The 17,526-nt window shown below is 35.2% G+C and overlaps 1 protein-coding gene and 1 non-coding gene across 5 annotated transcripts in view; both read left to right on the forward strand.

Moving 5' to 3' along the window:
* Positions 1 to 17,526, forward strand: part of Ccar1 (cell division cycle and apoptosis regulator 1) — a 50,073-nt gene that overhangs the window by 18,246 nt on the left and 14,301 nt on the right. For all 4 annotated transcript variants that reach the window (XM_047552896.1, XM_047552895.1, XM_047552894.1 and 1 more), the window contains 8 exons: positions 2,933 to 3,062; positions 3,609 to 3,770; positions 6,835 to 7,060; positions 8,395 to 8,508; positions 9,048 to 9,214; positions 9,938 to 10,148; positions 10,957 to 11,040; positions 14,475 to 14,660. In XM_047552896.1, the coding sequence (XP_047408852.1) occupies positions 2,933 to 3,062; positions 3,609 to 3,770; positions 6,835 to 7,060; positions 8,395 to 8,508; positions 9,048 to 9,214; positions 9,938 to 10,148; positions 10,957 to 11,040; positions 14,475 to 14,660 (1,280 nt within the window). The remainder of the gene's footprint in view (positions 1 to 2,932; positions 3,063 to 3,608; positions 3,771 to 6,834; positions 7,061 to 8,394; positions 8,509 to 9,047; positions 9,215 to 9,937; positions 10,149 to 10,956; positions 11,041 to 14,474; positions 14,661 to 17,526) is intronic.
* Positions 8,853 to 8,917, forward strand: LOC124986047 (small nucleolar RNA SNORD98). Its single transcript, XR_007108957.1, has one exon. It is a non-coding gene; the product is annotated as a small nucleolar RNA SNORD98 (small nucleolar RNA).

The raw sequence follows: 17,526 nt of genomic DNA on the forward strand, positions 1-17,526 counted from the left end.
AAATTCAAGGATATGCTCCTTGTGTATTTATCAGAACTGTTATCCCTTGTCTGCCCCCTTTTGGTATATCCCATACCAGCAACATTTTATTTATACATGTAAATCTTTTATTTTTAATTAACTAATTATTATTATTATTATTATTATTATTATTATTATTTTGGTATCGGGGATTGAGCCCAGGGATGCTTAACCACTGAGCCACATCCTCAGCCTCTTTTTTTTTTTAAATACATACATGGAATTTTACTTACTCTAATTAGGATCTTATTATTGTGGTTGTAGTTATACATGATGTGGAGTTACCCTGGTTGTGTAGAAAAGGAAAGTTATGTCTGATTAGTTCTGTTGTCTTTCCTATTTCCCTCTCTCCTCCCTTCCCTTCATTCTCCTTTGTCTAATCCAATGAAATTCTATTCTTCCCCTCCCACCCTTGTTGTGCATTAGCCTCCACATATCAGAGAGAACTTCACCCTTTGGTTTTTTGGGACTGGCTTATTTCACTTAGCATGATATTCTCCAGTTCCATCTATTTACCAGCAAATGCCATAATTTCATTCTTTATGACTGAGTAATATTCCATTGTGTATATATACCACATTTTCTCTATCCATTCGTCTGTTGAAAGACACTTAGATTGGTTTCATAGTTTAGCTTTTGTGATTTGTGCTATAGGCATTGATGTGGTTGTATCACTGTACTATGCTGATTTTAAGTCCTTTGGGTATAAACCAAGGAGTGGGATAACTGAATCAAATGGTGGATCCATTCCAAGTTTTCTGAGGAATCTCCATAATGCTTTCCATGGTGGTTGCACCAATGTGCAGTTCCATTATCCATGTGAATCTGGTATCAGTATTTCTGTTATGCTATTGGGGATCCCAATTCAGTGCTCAACAACTGAGCTACATGCTCCAGCCCATTTTATTTTTGGTACTGGGGTTATTGAACCCAGGAACACTCTTCCACTGAGCTAATTTTAGTTTTATTTATTAATATGTGGTGCTCAGGATCAAACCTAGTACCTCACTTTTGCTAGGCAAGTGTTCTGCCATTGAACTACAGCCCCAAACCCCCCCACTTTCTAATTTTTTTATGGGAATTTTTTATACCTTTTTTAAAATTTATTTTTATGTGGTGCTAAGGATCAAACCCAGTGCTTCACACATGCTAGACAAGCACTCTACTACTGAGCTACAATCACAGCCCCTTCCCAGCTCTTTTTATTTTTTATTTTGAGACAATATCTCAATAAGTTGCATAGGGCCTCACTAAATTGCTGAGGCTAGCCTCAAACTTTCTATTCTCCTGCCTTAGCCTCCCAAGTTGCTGGGATTACAGGTGTGTACTGGACGAATCCAACTCTTTTTTTTTTTTTTTTTTTCTTTTATTTTGAGACAGGGTCTTGGTAAATTTATCCAGGCAAGTTGTCTGGGTTTGCCTCCAACTTGTAATTCACCTGTCTCACCTTCCAGAGTAGCTGTATATACAGTTGTGTGTCACTGTGCCTGGCAGTAAACAGTGTTTTAAATGTCAGTTAGCCCCCTGCATGCAGTGGTGCATACCTGGAACCCTAGCAATTTGGGATGCTGATAATAGGATGATCAAAAGTTGAAGGCCGAAGTGGGGATATAGCTCAGTTGGTAGTGTGCTTGCCTCATAAGCACAAGGCCCAGGGTTCAATCCCCAGTACCGCCAAAACAAACAAAAAAAAAGTTGAAGGCCAGCTTGGGCTACTTGGTAGGACCTGTCTCAAAACAAAAAACAGTAAAGATCTAGGGATGTAGCTCCATATTAGAGTACCCCTAGGTTTAATTTTTTAAAAAAATATTTTTAGTTGGAAATGGATGTGATAACTTTATTTTATATATATATATCTTTATTTTATATATATATCTTTATATATATAGCATATATATATGTCTATATATAATTATGGCATTCTCTTTTATTGTGAGCTGTGATAAAACATTGTATGACTCATTAATGGCATATTTATAGCAAAATGATAAAACAGGTTACAGTGTAATAGATTATTAATTCTAAATGAACACCTAATTGTTCACTACTCAGGTCAAAAAATGCACATTGCTAATACTTTTCTTTGTGTATGGTGCCTTGCTCATAACAGGCAAGCACTCTACCAGTGAACTACATCCCTCAGCCCCCGCCCACCTCCTTTTTGATAGTTTATTCTCAAAGTATGTATCCTGAATACAGTGTAGCTTTTTCTGCTTTTGAACTTAATGTGTGATTCCATTTATATAATAGCTTGTGTAAGATTTCTTCATCATTATGTTAAAGTTTTTCCTGCTTTTTATTCCATGCGGGTCTAGTTGTTTCATTTTCATTGTGCATTTGCATTATATGAATATTGTATAATTAATTATCTGTTCTCCTTTGGTGATCATTTTGGTTATTCCTCATTTTTGGTTTCTGTAAACATTCTTGTGTGTGTTTACAGACAATGTGTGTGTTTCTCAAGGGTATAGATCTTTGAGTGGAATTGTTGGGTGTGAGGAGTATACATATCTTACACTTCTTAGAGGATATCATACTATTTCCAAACTTTTTTTTCCTCCAGGTATCTGACATTTATTTCTCTGATTTCTGTTTTTTTGTTTTCTCATATTTTTCTTAAAATATCTTATTTTCCAATTGTGAATTGGAACTTGAATTCCTATTTTGTTTGTTTGTTTGTTTGTTTTGATACTAGGTTTTCAAACTTGAATCTCGCATACTTAGCACTCTACCACTGAGCTGTATTCCTAGCCCTAAGATAGTATCTGTTCTTCAAAAAAATGTAATTACGATAAGTTTAATGAACAATTTTATTCCAAATTGTTAGACTATGTTCATCTAATTTAATCTCATAATACTTTTGTACTTTCTTTAAACGTGTTAATTTTATTTTTTCTATATTTTTTTGAAGCTGGCTTATTGCAGCCCCCTGTTCGTATAGTTTCACAGCCACAACCAGCACGAAGATTAGATCCACCATCTAGGTTTTCAGGAAGGAATGACAGAGGGGATCAAGTGCCTAATAGAAAAGATGACCGAAGGTATGTTTTAAGAATATAATATAGATGGTGGTGGTGATTACACAAAAATGTGAATGCACTTAATGCCACTGAACTCCGCAGGTAAAACTGGTTAAAGTGATAAATTTTGTGTCATGTACATATAGCTTTTTTTTTTAATACCAGGGATTGAACCCAGGGGTACTAAACCACTGAACCACATCTCTACCTCTTTTTTCATTTTTATTTTGATACAGGGTCTCACTCAGTTGCTTAGGGCCTTGCTAAGTTGCTAACATGCCCAGCAACATAACATTAAAAAAAATATTTTTGAATAGTTAAAAAAGGTATATTGTAGGGCTGTGGTTGTGGCTTAGTGGTAGAGTGCTTGTGAGGCCCTGGGTTCATCGTCAGCACCACATAAAATTAAATAAATAAAATAAAGGCATTGTGTCCATCCACAACTAAAATAAATATTTTTTTAAAGTATATTGTAATGGCTTGTTTCCATTGCCTATTACATTTATTTCTTTAAAAAACTACCATAATGCTAAAAATATTAGTAATGTTAGAAAAATTTGCTTTAAGTCGTGAAAGGGAGAGAGAAAGACGTAGATCCAGAGAAAGATCACCTCAAAGGAAACGTTCCCGGGAGAGATCTCCCCGAAGAGAGAGAGAGCGATCACCTCGAAGAGTTCGGCGTGTTGTTCCACGTTACACGGTGCAGTTTTCAAAGTTTTCTTTAGATTGGTAAGTTCTTTTCTCCTCCCATTGTTTATTCAGTTATTAATAATTTATAATTTTGTGTAGTTTAGTGTAGAACTTGTTACAATATCAGGATATTTTTCCTGCAGAAATCAATATGAACTGATATTTAGTGCTCTTTATATAAGGTCAGAAATTTGAAGTTATTTATTTCCCTGCTAGAGTGTATTATTTATATATACTTATTTAAGTTATCAACCATTGAAAAAGAAAACCTCTAAAATCAATTGTTGTGATGAAATTGTTGCTTAACGTTAGGATTATTTAAGATCCACATTTATTGATGAATAGTCCATTGTATATGATGAAACAATAACAGAAGAGTAAAGCAGTTGTTTCAAGCTATCTATGACAGCATAGTATAAAATATAAAATGGATCTATATGTAACATACCTATATAATATACATGTGTATGTATACTTAAATACATCATTGAGTCTTTAGCATCAGGTTGGAGTAAGTTACCAAGAATTTCTCCAACTTTAACTATAAAATCTCATCAGCTTGCAGAATTATTGTTTGGTTCAGTTTTTCTCTCTGGAGCACTTAACCCTGTGTGTGGCAATTTTAGATTTTCCATAATTGATGGTAGTAGTGAGTTGTGATGGAAAAGTGTAATTTTAATGTTGGTCTATCAGAAGTTGAAATTTCTACGCATTCCATTCTAGATCTGATAAAACAGTGTAATTTAAGATACTGAATACCAAGAAATTCTTAACTGGTGGCTTTGCTTATTTATATTATTTCATTGTTCATTTATTCTCGCTTTGGCCAGATCAGCAAGTACTCTTAATTTATACTAGTTTTATTGTTATCCTTGTTTACTATTATACTTAAAAATAGTCTGTCTATGTTAGAGAAACCAGTTGGTATCAAAACTATTTCTCCAACCACCAACATACTCTCATTTTTATGCATCTGTTCCCAGTGTTAAACGCTATTCTAGGAAAAGTTGGTAAGATATGAAATTGAGCCAGGTACCATGGCTCACACGTGTAATACTCACAATCAGCCTCAGCAATTTAGGGAGGCCCTAAGCAACTAGTGAGACCCTATCTCTAAATAAAATATAAAAAAGGACAAGGGTTGTGGCTCAGTGGTTAAGTGTCCCTGGGTTTAATCCCTGATAGTAAAATAGATAAAGATATGAAATGGAACAGCTCCTACTAGGATCACCTTCACTATTTCACTTTTATGACTAATGGAACATGAAATTGAACCCATTACAAGTAAAAATCCTTTTAAAGTTTCTGTATCTCCTTATGTGTAGTTCAGGAAAATAAAAATTTTTTCTTATACTAATACAATTGGAAGCACTAATTGTGCAATTAATGATTTACCTGTACTTATGTCTGTTTTTTCATATCATTTTTTTCTGTTTTTTCATAGGTTTTATTCCTGTGGGGTAAAACTTCTAAAATTCTGGTACCGAGGAACTGTTACCTATACTTTGTTCCTTAAAAATAAAACTCAAATATATTTTGCACACTTTTGACAGAATCTTAACCAGATAAAGTATAATTATATCAGCAATCACAACAGTATTATCTGTATTGCTTTTATTTTGTGATGCTGGGATTGAACCTAGGACCTTATACATGCTAGGAAGTCACTCTACTTCTCAGCTATATCTCTAGTGTGTATCTATTTTTTGTTTTTAGGTGTCAGATAAAGACATCTCTACATGGAGATTAGTTCTTTTTAATTCTTTTTTTTTTTTTTTTTTCTTTTTCTTTCTTCTCCTCTCCTCCCCCTCTCCTGATCACCTCTCCTCTCCCTCTCCTCCCCTCCCTTCTTCCTTCCTGTATTAGGGATTGAACCCTGGGGCACTCAACCAATGAAGTATATCCCTTGCCCTTTTTATTTTTTATTTTGAAATGGGGTCTTGCTAAGTTGCTGAGTCTGTCCTTGAACCTGCCACCTTCCTCTTTCAGTCTCTTGAGTTGCTAGGATTGCATGTGTTGCTCCAATATGCCTAGTGAATTTCATTTGTGTTTTTTGAGTTGTTTTTTGGTTTTTTTTTGGTACTGGGGGTTGAACCCAGGGGCACTCTAGTGAGCTACATCTTTACATCTCCAGCCTTTTTTATTTTTTATTTTTTTTAGCTGCAGATGGACACGGTGCCTTCATTTTTTAAAAATTTATTTATTTTTATATAGTGCTGAACCTAGTATCTCACATGTTGGATAAGCACTGTACCACTGAGCTACAACCCCAACCCTTGATTATGCTTTTAATAGGCATGTCTTGGCCTTTTGCCTGATTCATTTATCTTTGAGTTTCTCTCCTTTAAAATCTCTACTTCTTGGGAAAAGGAAATACCAGTGCCAGATTTAAAAGGCATGCCTGCCTCGCATGCTCGAGGCCCGGGTTTGAGTTACCAGCACTGTGGGATTGCGGAAATAACAAACAAACAGATTTAAAAGGCAAGAATTCTATCCCCTTTTTACAAAATAATCAAGTATTGATATACTTACATCATTCCTGTAGAGGATTATGGAGATATGGTTCTCTAAAGAAAACTTGGATTTTTTTTTTCTCATGTAGTTGGTATTAGATTTTTAATTTATGTACTGATCTAGGAGCTTACTCTAGAATAGAACTTAAATTTTTTCTGTGCTGTATAAGTCTGATTGATGGGTATTTGAGTACTAATTTGTTATTTTTCCCCTTTGTATGTATTTTGTGTGAATTATAATTTTCTCAAGTAATATACAGTTCAAATGAGTCAAAACTACTTTTGTTTCAATCTTCTCTAGAGCGTGGGTTGCCTTTGTTTCAAAGTGTCTTCTCTAATGAATTATAAGCTACATACAAAAAGTAGAGAAGTGAAGGTAACACTTAGATACTGTTTATTCAGAGCTGCAACTATACAGATTTGAAAAATAAGATTTTCCAATGTCTCCATCAGAATTTGTAGTTGATTTAATTAATTGATTGTGTTTTCAACTTGCTTTTTACTGTTTAAGGTTACTTAGCTTCAGAATTATGTGAATGTATAACCTTTGATATAAGGCTGCTTATTCACTACTTATGTCTGTTTTTCAGTCCTAGTTGTGACATGATGGAACTAAGGCGCCGTTATCAGAATTTATATATACCTAGTGACTTTTTTGATGCTCAGTTTACATGGGTGGATGCTTTCCCTTTGTCAAGACCATTTCAGCTGGGAAATTACTGCAATTTCTATGTTATGCACAGAGAAGTAGAGTCATTAGAAAAAAATATGGCCATTCTTGATCCTCCAGATGCTGACCACTTATACAGTGCAAAGGTTTGTATTTGTGATTTACAGCTTAAGTTTCTTCATAGTTGTTCAAAAATAGGAGAATATGTGGAGCTATTCTTTAGAACATTATTGTTAAATACCTAAATACCTATGTTGTCTTCTTGTTGATCTGATTATATTTCGGATAAGTAATTTAACCTCTCTTGCCTCACTTATTATGCTATAAAATAATGGTTATTTTAACATATTAATGCTTATAAAAATGTGAAGATGAAGTTGAATGTTATATGACTTTTATGGGTTCTTTTATATTGGGGATTTAACCCAGGGGCATTTTTCCACTGAGCTATCCCCCATCCTTTTTGCTTTTTTATTTTAGGTTCTCACTAAGTTGTTGAGACTAACCTTGAACTTGTGATTCTCCTGTGTCAGCCTCCTGAGTTGCTAGGATGTCAGGAATGTGCCACCATGCCTGGTGTTACATTATGACTTTAAGCCCCAGATAAAACTTAATGTTGGGTGACTGTACTAAATGTTAGTCTTTAGGATAACATTCAGAATATGGCTTATAGGAATTAGTTTTCTTCTGGCATTGTTTGGTCTAAAAAGCATCCCTTATAACATCTCAAGTGGTGGCAAGAGAGGCATTCATGGTCAAGTAATGCAGTTTGTTGAGCCAAGTTGGCAGTTTGAAGAACTCAATTTGTTTTGTTCAAAAATGCCTCAAGCTGGACTCGGTCGTATTTGCCTGTAATCCCAGCAGTTCAGGAGACTGAGGCAGGAGGATCATGAGTTCAGAACCAGCCTCAGCAACTTATTGAGGCCCTGTCCCTAATAAAATACAAAAAGGGACCGGGGATGTGGCTCACTGGTTAAACCCCCCCCCCCCCCCCCCCCCCCCGGGTTCAATTCCCACTACCCAAAGAGAGAGAGAGAGAGAGAGAGAGAGAGAGATGCCCCAAACCTGATAGAAAAGAATTCCAGAATATTTCCATAGCAACAGCAACAGATTTTGCTATAATGGGATTCATTTGGTTCTTTGTAAAATTAACCTATATCCCTGTTAATAACATCATTGTGGGTGGTTGAATACTTTTTGGCAAGGGGTTTGAGAACCTCATGAAGTAAAAATTTGCTGTATGCTTTTTTCTTCCAAGTTATTTTCTATTTGTAAACAAATAATTTCAAAATTTTAAAAAATCTTTCCTTGACAATTTAAAACTTTGTGAGGTACTAATAGCAATTATTTTCTATAACATTTTGCATCCATTTTTATAAGAAATTTCACATATCTAAAATGTAAGGTTAAGTACTAGTACTTCTCATTTTTTTACATTACTTTAGACTTTTGACAGGATTGAATTATTTGACTATAATAGGTAATGCTGATGGCTAGTCCTAGTATGGAAGATTTGTATCATAAGTCATGTGCTCTTGCTGAAGACCCACAAGAACTTCGAGATGGATTTCAACATCCTGCAAGACTTGTTAAGGTAAAATAGATCATTTGTTTTATCTGTAGGTGTATATTCACTTATCTTAGTGCTTACTGTGTGTGCGTAAATTTAAAAACAGCATATTTTTAATCTTGTTACTAAGTTATTTTAGTATTATTAAGGTACTAACAATTTAATGATACAGCTGTTTTTCTCACTGCACATTGTGGCTATACCTTACTTGTATATTACTACTTCAACTGTCATTTTGATTTGTTATATTGTAGCATATTAAAATCTTAGTGATAATGGGATTTAGAATGTGTTTGGATGCTGTTAAAGTTTGTATTATAGCTTGTTTCTTTAAAAGAATGCTATCTGAAGAAATATTATAGAAGGATGAGTTATGATGTGTAAATCCTATTCCATTGCTGAAATGCAGTGTGGAACAAGATGAACTGAACTCTTCCTTGACTGACAGATATCTGAGGTAGTAAAAATGATATTGGAAAGGTTTGTACCTTTCCTTTTCAAGTATTTATTTGTAATTTGACAAGTTATATAACATATGTAAATGATTCTTTGTTTTGAATTAGTTTTTAGTGGGCATGAAAGGCAAGGATGAAGCCATGGCCATTGGAGGGCACTGGTCTCCTTCGTTGGATGGACCAGACCCAGAAAAAGATCCCTCCGTGTTGATTAAGACTGCTATTCGTTGTTGTAAGGCTCTGACAGGCATTGATCTAAGTGTGTGCACACAATGGTAAGTATCAATTCATTTCTTGATTAGAAATGTTTAATAGATTTGTAGATGTTTTTATCGATCAGTCTTTTCCCCTTCCTTATTTTAGCAACATTGGTCATACAGGTAATCTCAAAGGAAAATCCCCAGTTGTAGCAAAAGTTTATTTGGTGCCAAAAATGTTTTGGGGAAAAAGGATTAAGAACTAATCAAAATATACTGAAAATTTAAATGTTTTGTTATGCCGTACTTCGGAAGTTGGTTGTATGTTGAAAATACTTTTCATTTCATGTATAGCTGGAGAAGATCGTCAAGAGAGAACTTCATTTCATAATTCTTTTGTTATAAAATGATGTAGTTGCTGATTATTTTTGTTCAGCCATATTTTCTCTTGAGGCTTATTTGTCCTATGTACTTTAGTATATTTCTTGTGATTTAATTGAGAATATTCTTTTTTAGCACATGAAATCTGAACAGCTATCCAGCTTCTTCAGGTATTCTCTAAAATATGGGTAGCTTTGTAATCAAACTTGAAAATGCCTTGTGGGAACATATTCTTTTATTTGATAAAATATTGTACAAATGTACCAAAAGAGGAACTATGGCTTCTATAATTTTTTTTTCTTTAGACCAACCTCAAGTTCTTGCAGCAAAATTTCTTTACTTGATGTGCTACAAGTGAACTAGGGTCTTTAAAATGTATTTTAGAATTTTTTTTCCAACATGCTTCTTCCCTTGCAACAGGTACCGTTTTGCAGAGATTCGCTACCATCGCCCTGAGGAGACCCACAAGGGGCGTACAGTTCCAGCTCATGTGGAGACAGTGGTTTTATTTTTCCCGGATGTTTGGCATTGCCTTCCCACCCGCTCAGAGTGGGAAACCCTCTCCCGAGGATACAAGCAGCAGCTGGTCGAGAAGCTTCAGGGTGAACGCAAGGAGGCTGATGGAGAACAGGCACTGAACGCTAATCCCTTTTTCTATTTCCGCTTCTCACAGGCACAGGAACACAGGCACAAATGCACACCACACACTACATAACAAACACACATGGAGGAACATAACTGGTAACAGCGACTGGTAATCCAGCTTTCAGCAGTATAGTCGAATGTTCTTTTCTCTAAAAAATTCTGTCTATTATGCTAACATTAAGAGTGTTGAGACCTCAAAGGAAAATAAGTTGTGCTTAAATTGCACAGAATTTTGTTTCTATCATAGGTCTAGTTGCTGGAATCTGGGACCAGTTGTTGAGCAAGATTCAGTATTAAGCCATTTTAAACATTTTGCCATTTTCTAAAATTTAAAAGATTTTCTCTTTCACGGTCATCAGTTCTAGTCATGGATATTTGAAATTGGACAACCACAAGTCTGAGAGATTTGAAATTTCAGGCTATGTGGCAACGTCTTTGGTACATTTCAAAGGTCTGACTAAATCAGTCTTTGGGTGGCTTGAAAATTGGGGCAAATCACACACTGTGTGGTTAGTGGAGACCGGCAGTGTTTGTGCATCCCTGATATCCTTTGTGTTGTAATTTATCACCCTTTTGTGTTTCACAGATCTGGCTTTGATTGGCTGATGAGTGTCTTTGTGATCAGTTAAAAGTGATAGAATGTATGTACGTGGACTTGCCTAAATAATAACTTTAGGAGAAGACAATCTGAAACATTTGTGACCTTGCACAGATCAGCAACAGACTTTTAAAAATAAATTACTTTTATTTTAAGGTTTCAGAATAGTAATTATGTTCTTAACTTTCTATATTAGGATGAAGAAGAAAAGGATGATGGTGAAGCTAAAGAAATTTCCACTCCTACCCATTGGTCTAAACTTGATCCAAAGACAATGAAGGTAACTTTGAAAATTATGTTTTTTAATTTGAAATCTCTTAATAGGAATACATAACTTTGGTGAGAATGATGGTAGTATTTTTTTCAAATAAAAACCATTCAAGATGAATTCTGTCTTCGCACCAGGGCACACATTATAATCCAATCCCAGCTTCTTTGGAGGCTGAAGCAAAAAGATGGCAAATTTGAGGCTAGCCCAGGCAACTTAGTGAGACCGTTTCACAATATAAAATAATAAGGGCTGAAGATTTAGCTCAGTGGTAAAGCACCAGGGATGAAGTCCAAGGATTTTTTTTTTTTTTGAGGTACTGAGATTTATATCCAGGACATTGTGCATGCTAGACAACCACTCTACCTCTGAGCTACATTCCCAGCCCTTTTTATTTTATTCTAAGACAGGGTCATGCTGCATTGTCCAGCCTAGCCTCGAACTTGGGATCCTCCTGCCTCAATCTGTGCCATCAGGTCTGGCTGTTCATTGATTTTATATAACTATAATATATTGCATTAACATGTGAATGTACACATGTATGTGTAAATAAAAGGTGACTTTAAATATCAGTCTAGCTGGTATCTGTTAAATGTTTGCACTATATAAATGCCTGTAGTGTCAGGAACATTGTTTCCTGGTTTTGTAACTGGGAAGGCAGAGTTTTACTGGGCACAGTGGCACAAGCCTGTAATCCCTATGGCTTGGGAAGCTGAGGCAGGAAGATCACAAGTTCAAAGCCAGCCTCAGCAAGTTAGTGAGACCTTAGCAACTTAGTGAGACCCTGTATCAAAATAAAATATAAAAAGGGCTAAGGCTGCTGGGTGCAGTTGCGCATGCCTATAATCCCAGCTGCTTGGGAGGCTGAGGCAGGAGGATCTCAAGTTCAAAGCCAACTTCAGTAAAAGCCAGGCGGTAAGCAACTCAGTGAGATGGTGTCTCTAAGTAAAATACAAAATAGGGCTGGGGTTGTGGCTCAGTGGTTGAGTTTAATCCCCAGCATCCCTGCCTAAAAAGGCAGGGGGGCTAGGAATGTAGTTCAGTGGTTAAATTCCTCTGGGTTCAATCCTTGGGATTTCCCCCCCACCCAAAAAAAAGCATAATTCTATGCTTATATAACTTAAATTCAAGGGGAGGAGAAGAAACGTAGGAAAATGATACCTTGTTTTAAAAATAAATTTAAAAGTAAAATATAGAAGGTATACTTCTAAACTGGGAAGGAAATAATTTAATAACTTCTTTTGAAAATATTTGGTTATTAACCTGCATTCGTTTTTTTCTTTCCATTGTCTCTAGCCCAGTTATCTTAGTTTTCTTTCTGCAGTTTTGCAACTCTGAAACTATAATGCTATTACAGGTCTATGGTCAAGATAGAGACTGATCCTTACTTCACATTTTAGTTTGTTTTTAACATATGCCCTTCTGGTTGACTTTTGTTCTTAGCACAAAATAATTTTTCTATTTTGTTAGAAATTATTTCTTTCTGATTTTTTGTTGTTTGTGTTTTTGTTTATTTTTGAGACTGATTGTTGCCCTTTGGTCAGCTTGGCTCATACTCTTGGATTCAACTAATCTTCCTGGTTCAGCTTCCCACGTGGTGGGACTACTGTGTGAGTCATGACACCTGAGTAATTGAACCTTTGATTTTTTTTTTTTTCTTTTTTTTTTTAAATTCCTGGCAGTACTTAGGATTGAACTCTGGGGTACTCTATTACCAAGTTACGTCCCCAGCACTGATTTCATTTTCTTTGTTGTTTGGGTTTTTAGGACAGTTAGGACAGGATCTCACTTAGTTCTGAGATTGACCTTGACTTGTTACCCTCCTGTCTCAGAACCCTAAGTAACTGGGATTACAGGCATGCTCCACCTAACAAGGCTTAAATCTTTACTTTAAACTCATATTGCTTTTTAGTAAATAGAGAATGTATGTCATGAGAATGTTTGTTATTCTTTCATTACTTCCAAATTTTCATCATCAGTATCAGGCTTCATAAAGGGTACTCAAGATTATGAAAACATTGGTAGTAAGACTAAGCCTGTACCCAACTTTTTTTTTTTAAACTGATGGTTTTGGTGTTAAGTTCTGTTTTGTTATTATTTATATACCTTTTGGTACTGGTGACTGAAACTGGGGCCATTTTACCACTGAGCTACATCCCACAAGCCTTTTTAATTTTTATTTTGAGATAGTCTTGATAAATTGTATCAAGACTAAGTTGCTAAGTTGCCTAGTGATGGCCTCAAACTTGGGATCATACTGCCTCAGCCTCCCATGTAGCCACAATTACAGTTGTGTGTCACCACATCCAGATTCCATTTTCTTTTCTACAGGATGCAAGCAATGTGTTTGGTTAGTTGGCTGGCTCAGATCATGTTGCATTTGAAAGTTGTATCTTAATCCTTTTCATTTAACATTATTTTTTCTCATGTAATTATTTTAAAATATTCTATTCCATTCTCTGTTGTTTATTGTATTGATACTTCTTAGATAGTTCTCTTTATTGGAATGTGCAGATTCTTTTTTGAAGTGAAGGACAACTGTAAGTAAATCTAACAAGGTATGGTGGTGCAACTGTGTAATCCCAGTGTCTAGGGAGACTACAGTAGAAGGAATACAAGTTCCAAGCCAGTCTCAGCAACTAAGTGCGACCCTATCTCAAAATAAAATGGAAAAAAGGGCTGGGGATATGCTTAGTAGTAGAGTGCTTGCCTAATACCCACAAGGTCCTGTGTTCAATCCCTAGTATTGCCCAAAAAAAAAGGTAAAAGATCTATTTTTCTCCCTGAGTTTAGGACTTTTTTTTATATAAAATAACTTTTTAAAAATTTATTTATCTTTATATGGTGCTCAGGATCAAACCCAGTGCCTCACATGTGCTAAGCAAGCGCACTGAGCCATGACCCCAGCCCCCTGGGATGTTCTTTAGGAAAATTTCCAGAAATTAGAATTGTTGGGTCAGGGATTAGAGGGATAGATCAGTGGTAGACTACCTGCTTAGCATGTGTAAGGTTCTTGGTTCAACCCCTAGTACAATTTAAAAAAAGGAAAAGAAGAAGTAGAATTACTGGGCCAAAAGAACATTAAAAAACTTCTGACTCATCTTAAAATGTTTTGAATTATTTTCCAAAATATTCTATCCATTTCATCAAAATTTTGGCAGGGAGGGCATGGATACTTAGTATTGAACTCAGGACCACTGAGTCACATTGCCATCACTTCTCACATTTTTATTTTTTATTTTGGGACAGGGTCTTGCTAAGTTGCTTAAGGCCTTGCTAAATTGCTAAGGCTGTCCTTGAATTTGTGATTCTCTTGTTTCAGCCTCCCAAGTCACTATGATTACAGCATGCCCGGCTCCTTTCACAAAATTTTTAAAAAATCAGTTAAAGGTATTGTTTGTTTATATCCCTTTTTGTTTCTGTGTTTTTATGCTGCATACATTTAGGTAAATGATCTCCGAAAAGAATTAGAAAGTCGTGCTCTCAGTTCCAAAGGATTAAAATCCCAATTAATAGCTCGATTGACAAAACAACTTAAAGTAGAAGAACAAAAAGAAGAACAAAAGGAATTAGAGAAATCTGAAAAAGAAGAGGAAGAAGAAGATGATAGGAAATCTGAAGATGATAAAGAGGTATTTATTCAATATTTGAATGTAGTTGTATTGGTATTTCTGTTGGTATATTGGGTGTTCTGGGACCGTATGACTTAGGTTTGTGTGTTTGTGTGTGGTTTTATCAAGGTATGTATGGTAAAATTCAAATTTTTCCCCTCAGTACTGGGAATTGAACCCACGGGTGCTTTGTCACTGAGCTATATCCAACAATCGCTTTTATTTTTTGAGACAGGATTTTTTCACTGATTAGCTCTGAAGGTCTTGCTAAGGTGTTAAGGATGGCCTCGAACTTGTACTCCTCCTGCCATATGCTTCCAAATAGCTGGGATTACAGGCATGTGCCATTGTGCCTTTCTAAAAAATTCATACTTACAATGAAGTTCTATAATTAAAAAAAAAAAAAAATTTTTTTTTTTAGTTGTAAATAGACACAGTGCTTTTATTTTATTTATTTATTTTTTATGTGGTGCTGAGGATCAGACCCAGTGCCTCACCACTGAGCTACAGCCACACCCCAGTTTTGTTTTGTTAATTCTAATTAGTTAATATATGACTAAGTAGAATGCATTTTGACACATCATACATATATGGAATATAACTTTTTATTCTTCTGGTTGTAGAAGCACACTGGTCATGTAAACATATATGTACATAGGGTAATAATGTCCATTTCATTCTACTACCCCTATCTTCTTTTCCCCTTCTTTCACTCCCCTCTGCCTAATCCAAAGTACCTCTGTTCCTCTCTAATTCCCCTTCCTCCCCACTTACTGTGGACTAGCATCCATTTATCAGAGAAAACATTTGGCCTTTGCTTTTTTGTGATTGGCTTATTTTACATAGCATAATATTCTCTAGTTCCATCCATTTACCTGCAAATGTCATAATTTTATTCTTCTTTAAGCCTGAGTAATATTCCATTGTGGATGGATTTTCTTCATCCATTCATCTGTTGAAGGGCATCTAGGTTGGTTCCATAGTTTAGCTATTGTGAATTGAGCTGCTATAAACATTGATGTAGCCATATCACTGTAGTATGCTGATTTTATGTCCTCTGGGTATAAACTGAGGAGTGGGATAGCTGGGTCAAATGGTGGTTCTATTCCGGTTTTTCTTAGGAATCTTCATCCTGCTTTCCATAATGGTTGCACCAATTTGCAGTCCCACCAGCAGTGTATGAGTATACCTTTTTCCCTACATCCATCATTGCCAACATTTATTGTTGCTTGTATTCTTGCTAATTGCCATTCTGACTGAAGTGAGATGAAATCTTAAGTAATTTTGATATTCTTTTCTCTAATTGCTAGTGATGTTGAACATTTTTTCATCTATTTGTTGATCAATTGTATTCAGTTCTATAAGTTTTGATGAAAGTATTTGAACATTAACCACTGTGACAGTCAAGATATAAAATATTTCTATAGAAACCACTCAGATTGAGTTCCAGTAAAATGCTTATGACCTAATTGTGGTGCTTCTAAAGTAATTTTGATTGGATCCTACTTGAGAATGGAGAAATTATTCAAACCATTTTTTTTTATTGTAACAGATCATTTCCTTAGTGTGTAAGCTTGTTTTGTTCTCTGAATTTGAGAGCTAGTGTGGTTTAGCCCCAGTAATTGGATAAACCACACTTTCAGAGTTTTTGAATGTGATACATTATAAAAATACCCATCTATAGTTCTTAAAGTACTCCTATGAGAAATATGTGACCTAGATCAAATTTTGAGGGAAAGAATCAGGTAAGTCTGTAAAGTGGACAATTGTATAAAGTAAGTTATATGAACTTTTTGAAAAATGTTCATATTAATGGAGGACAAAGGAAAGAAATTTAAAAGCTGTCTTAGATTGAAGAAAATTAGTGAACATGATTGGATCTGGACTAGGATAAAAATGTCATAAGAAATGTTTGGTATAGGGACTGGAGTTGTGGCTCAGTGGTAGAGTGCTTACGTAGTTTATGAGAGGCACTGAGTTAGATTCTCAGCACCACATATAAATAAATAACTAACTAAATGTCTATTGAAGAGGCTGGTGTAGTTCAGTTGTAGAGCACTTGCCTGGCATATGTGAGGCCCTGGGTTTGATACTCAGCACCACATATAAATAAATAAATAAATAGATAGATAGATAGATAGATAAATAAGGTCCATTAAAACAAAGTGTGTCTATTGACAACTAAAATATATATATATTTTAAAAAGAATATTTGTATAATTGGAGAAATTTCTTTATATAGGTATGACATTAGATATTATTGAAGTCTTATTAAATTTTGTGGATGTGATAATGGTTTTGTGATTCATGTAGGAGAATTACCTTGTTCTTAGACAACATATGGACTTGTGATTTCTTATTCAGTGGCAAATAAAATACTTATTTTGGTGACAAAATTTTTTCAGAGTTGACCAGTGGGAACCCTTTAAAAAAGTTATATGCCCTTTTGACATATCATCATCAGTTTTTGAAGGATTTCTTACTTTCTGGCCTGATACGATGCTTTAGTCTTACTGTGTATATTTTTCATTTTTGCCCTTCAGTCTTTTATGGTCAGAAATCCCAAAGAACTTGATGTGGTCTTGTAATCCTATTCACTAGGGAGGCAGAGGCAGGAAGATTCCAAGTTCAAGGTTAGCCCAGGTAACCTAGTGAGACTGTTTCAAAAAGAAAAATAAAATGGACTGGGAATATTGAGTAGTATAGTACCCCTGGGTTCAATCCTTACTATAGCCCCTAAAAAAAAGATATCTGAAAGAAAAAGAATTTGGACTCTTCGTAAATTTGAACTGTTCTTCTTTTACAACCCTATAGTCATTTTGATCACCCTAAAGAATTAGAGGTATTTTTCCCTTTTTATTTATATGGTGTATATTTTTTGAATACA

This window comes from Sciurus carolinensis, chromosome 5 (assembly GCF_902686445.1).
Source record: "Sciurus carolinensis chromosome 5, mSciCar1.2, whole genome shotgun sequence".
Lineage (NCBI taxonomy): Eukaryota > Metazoa > Chordata > Mammalia > Rodentia > Sciuridae > Sciurus > Sciurus carolinensis.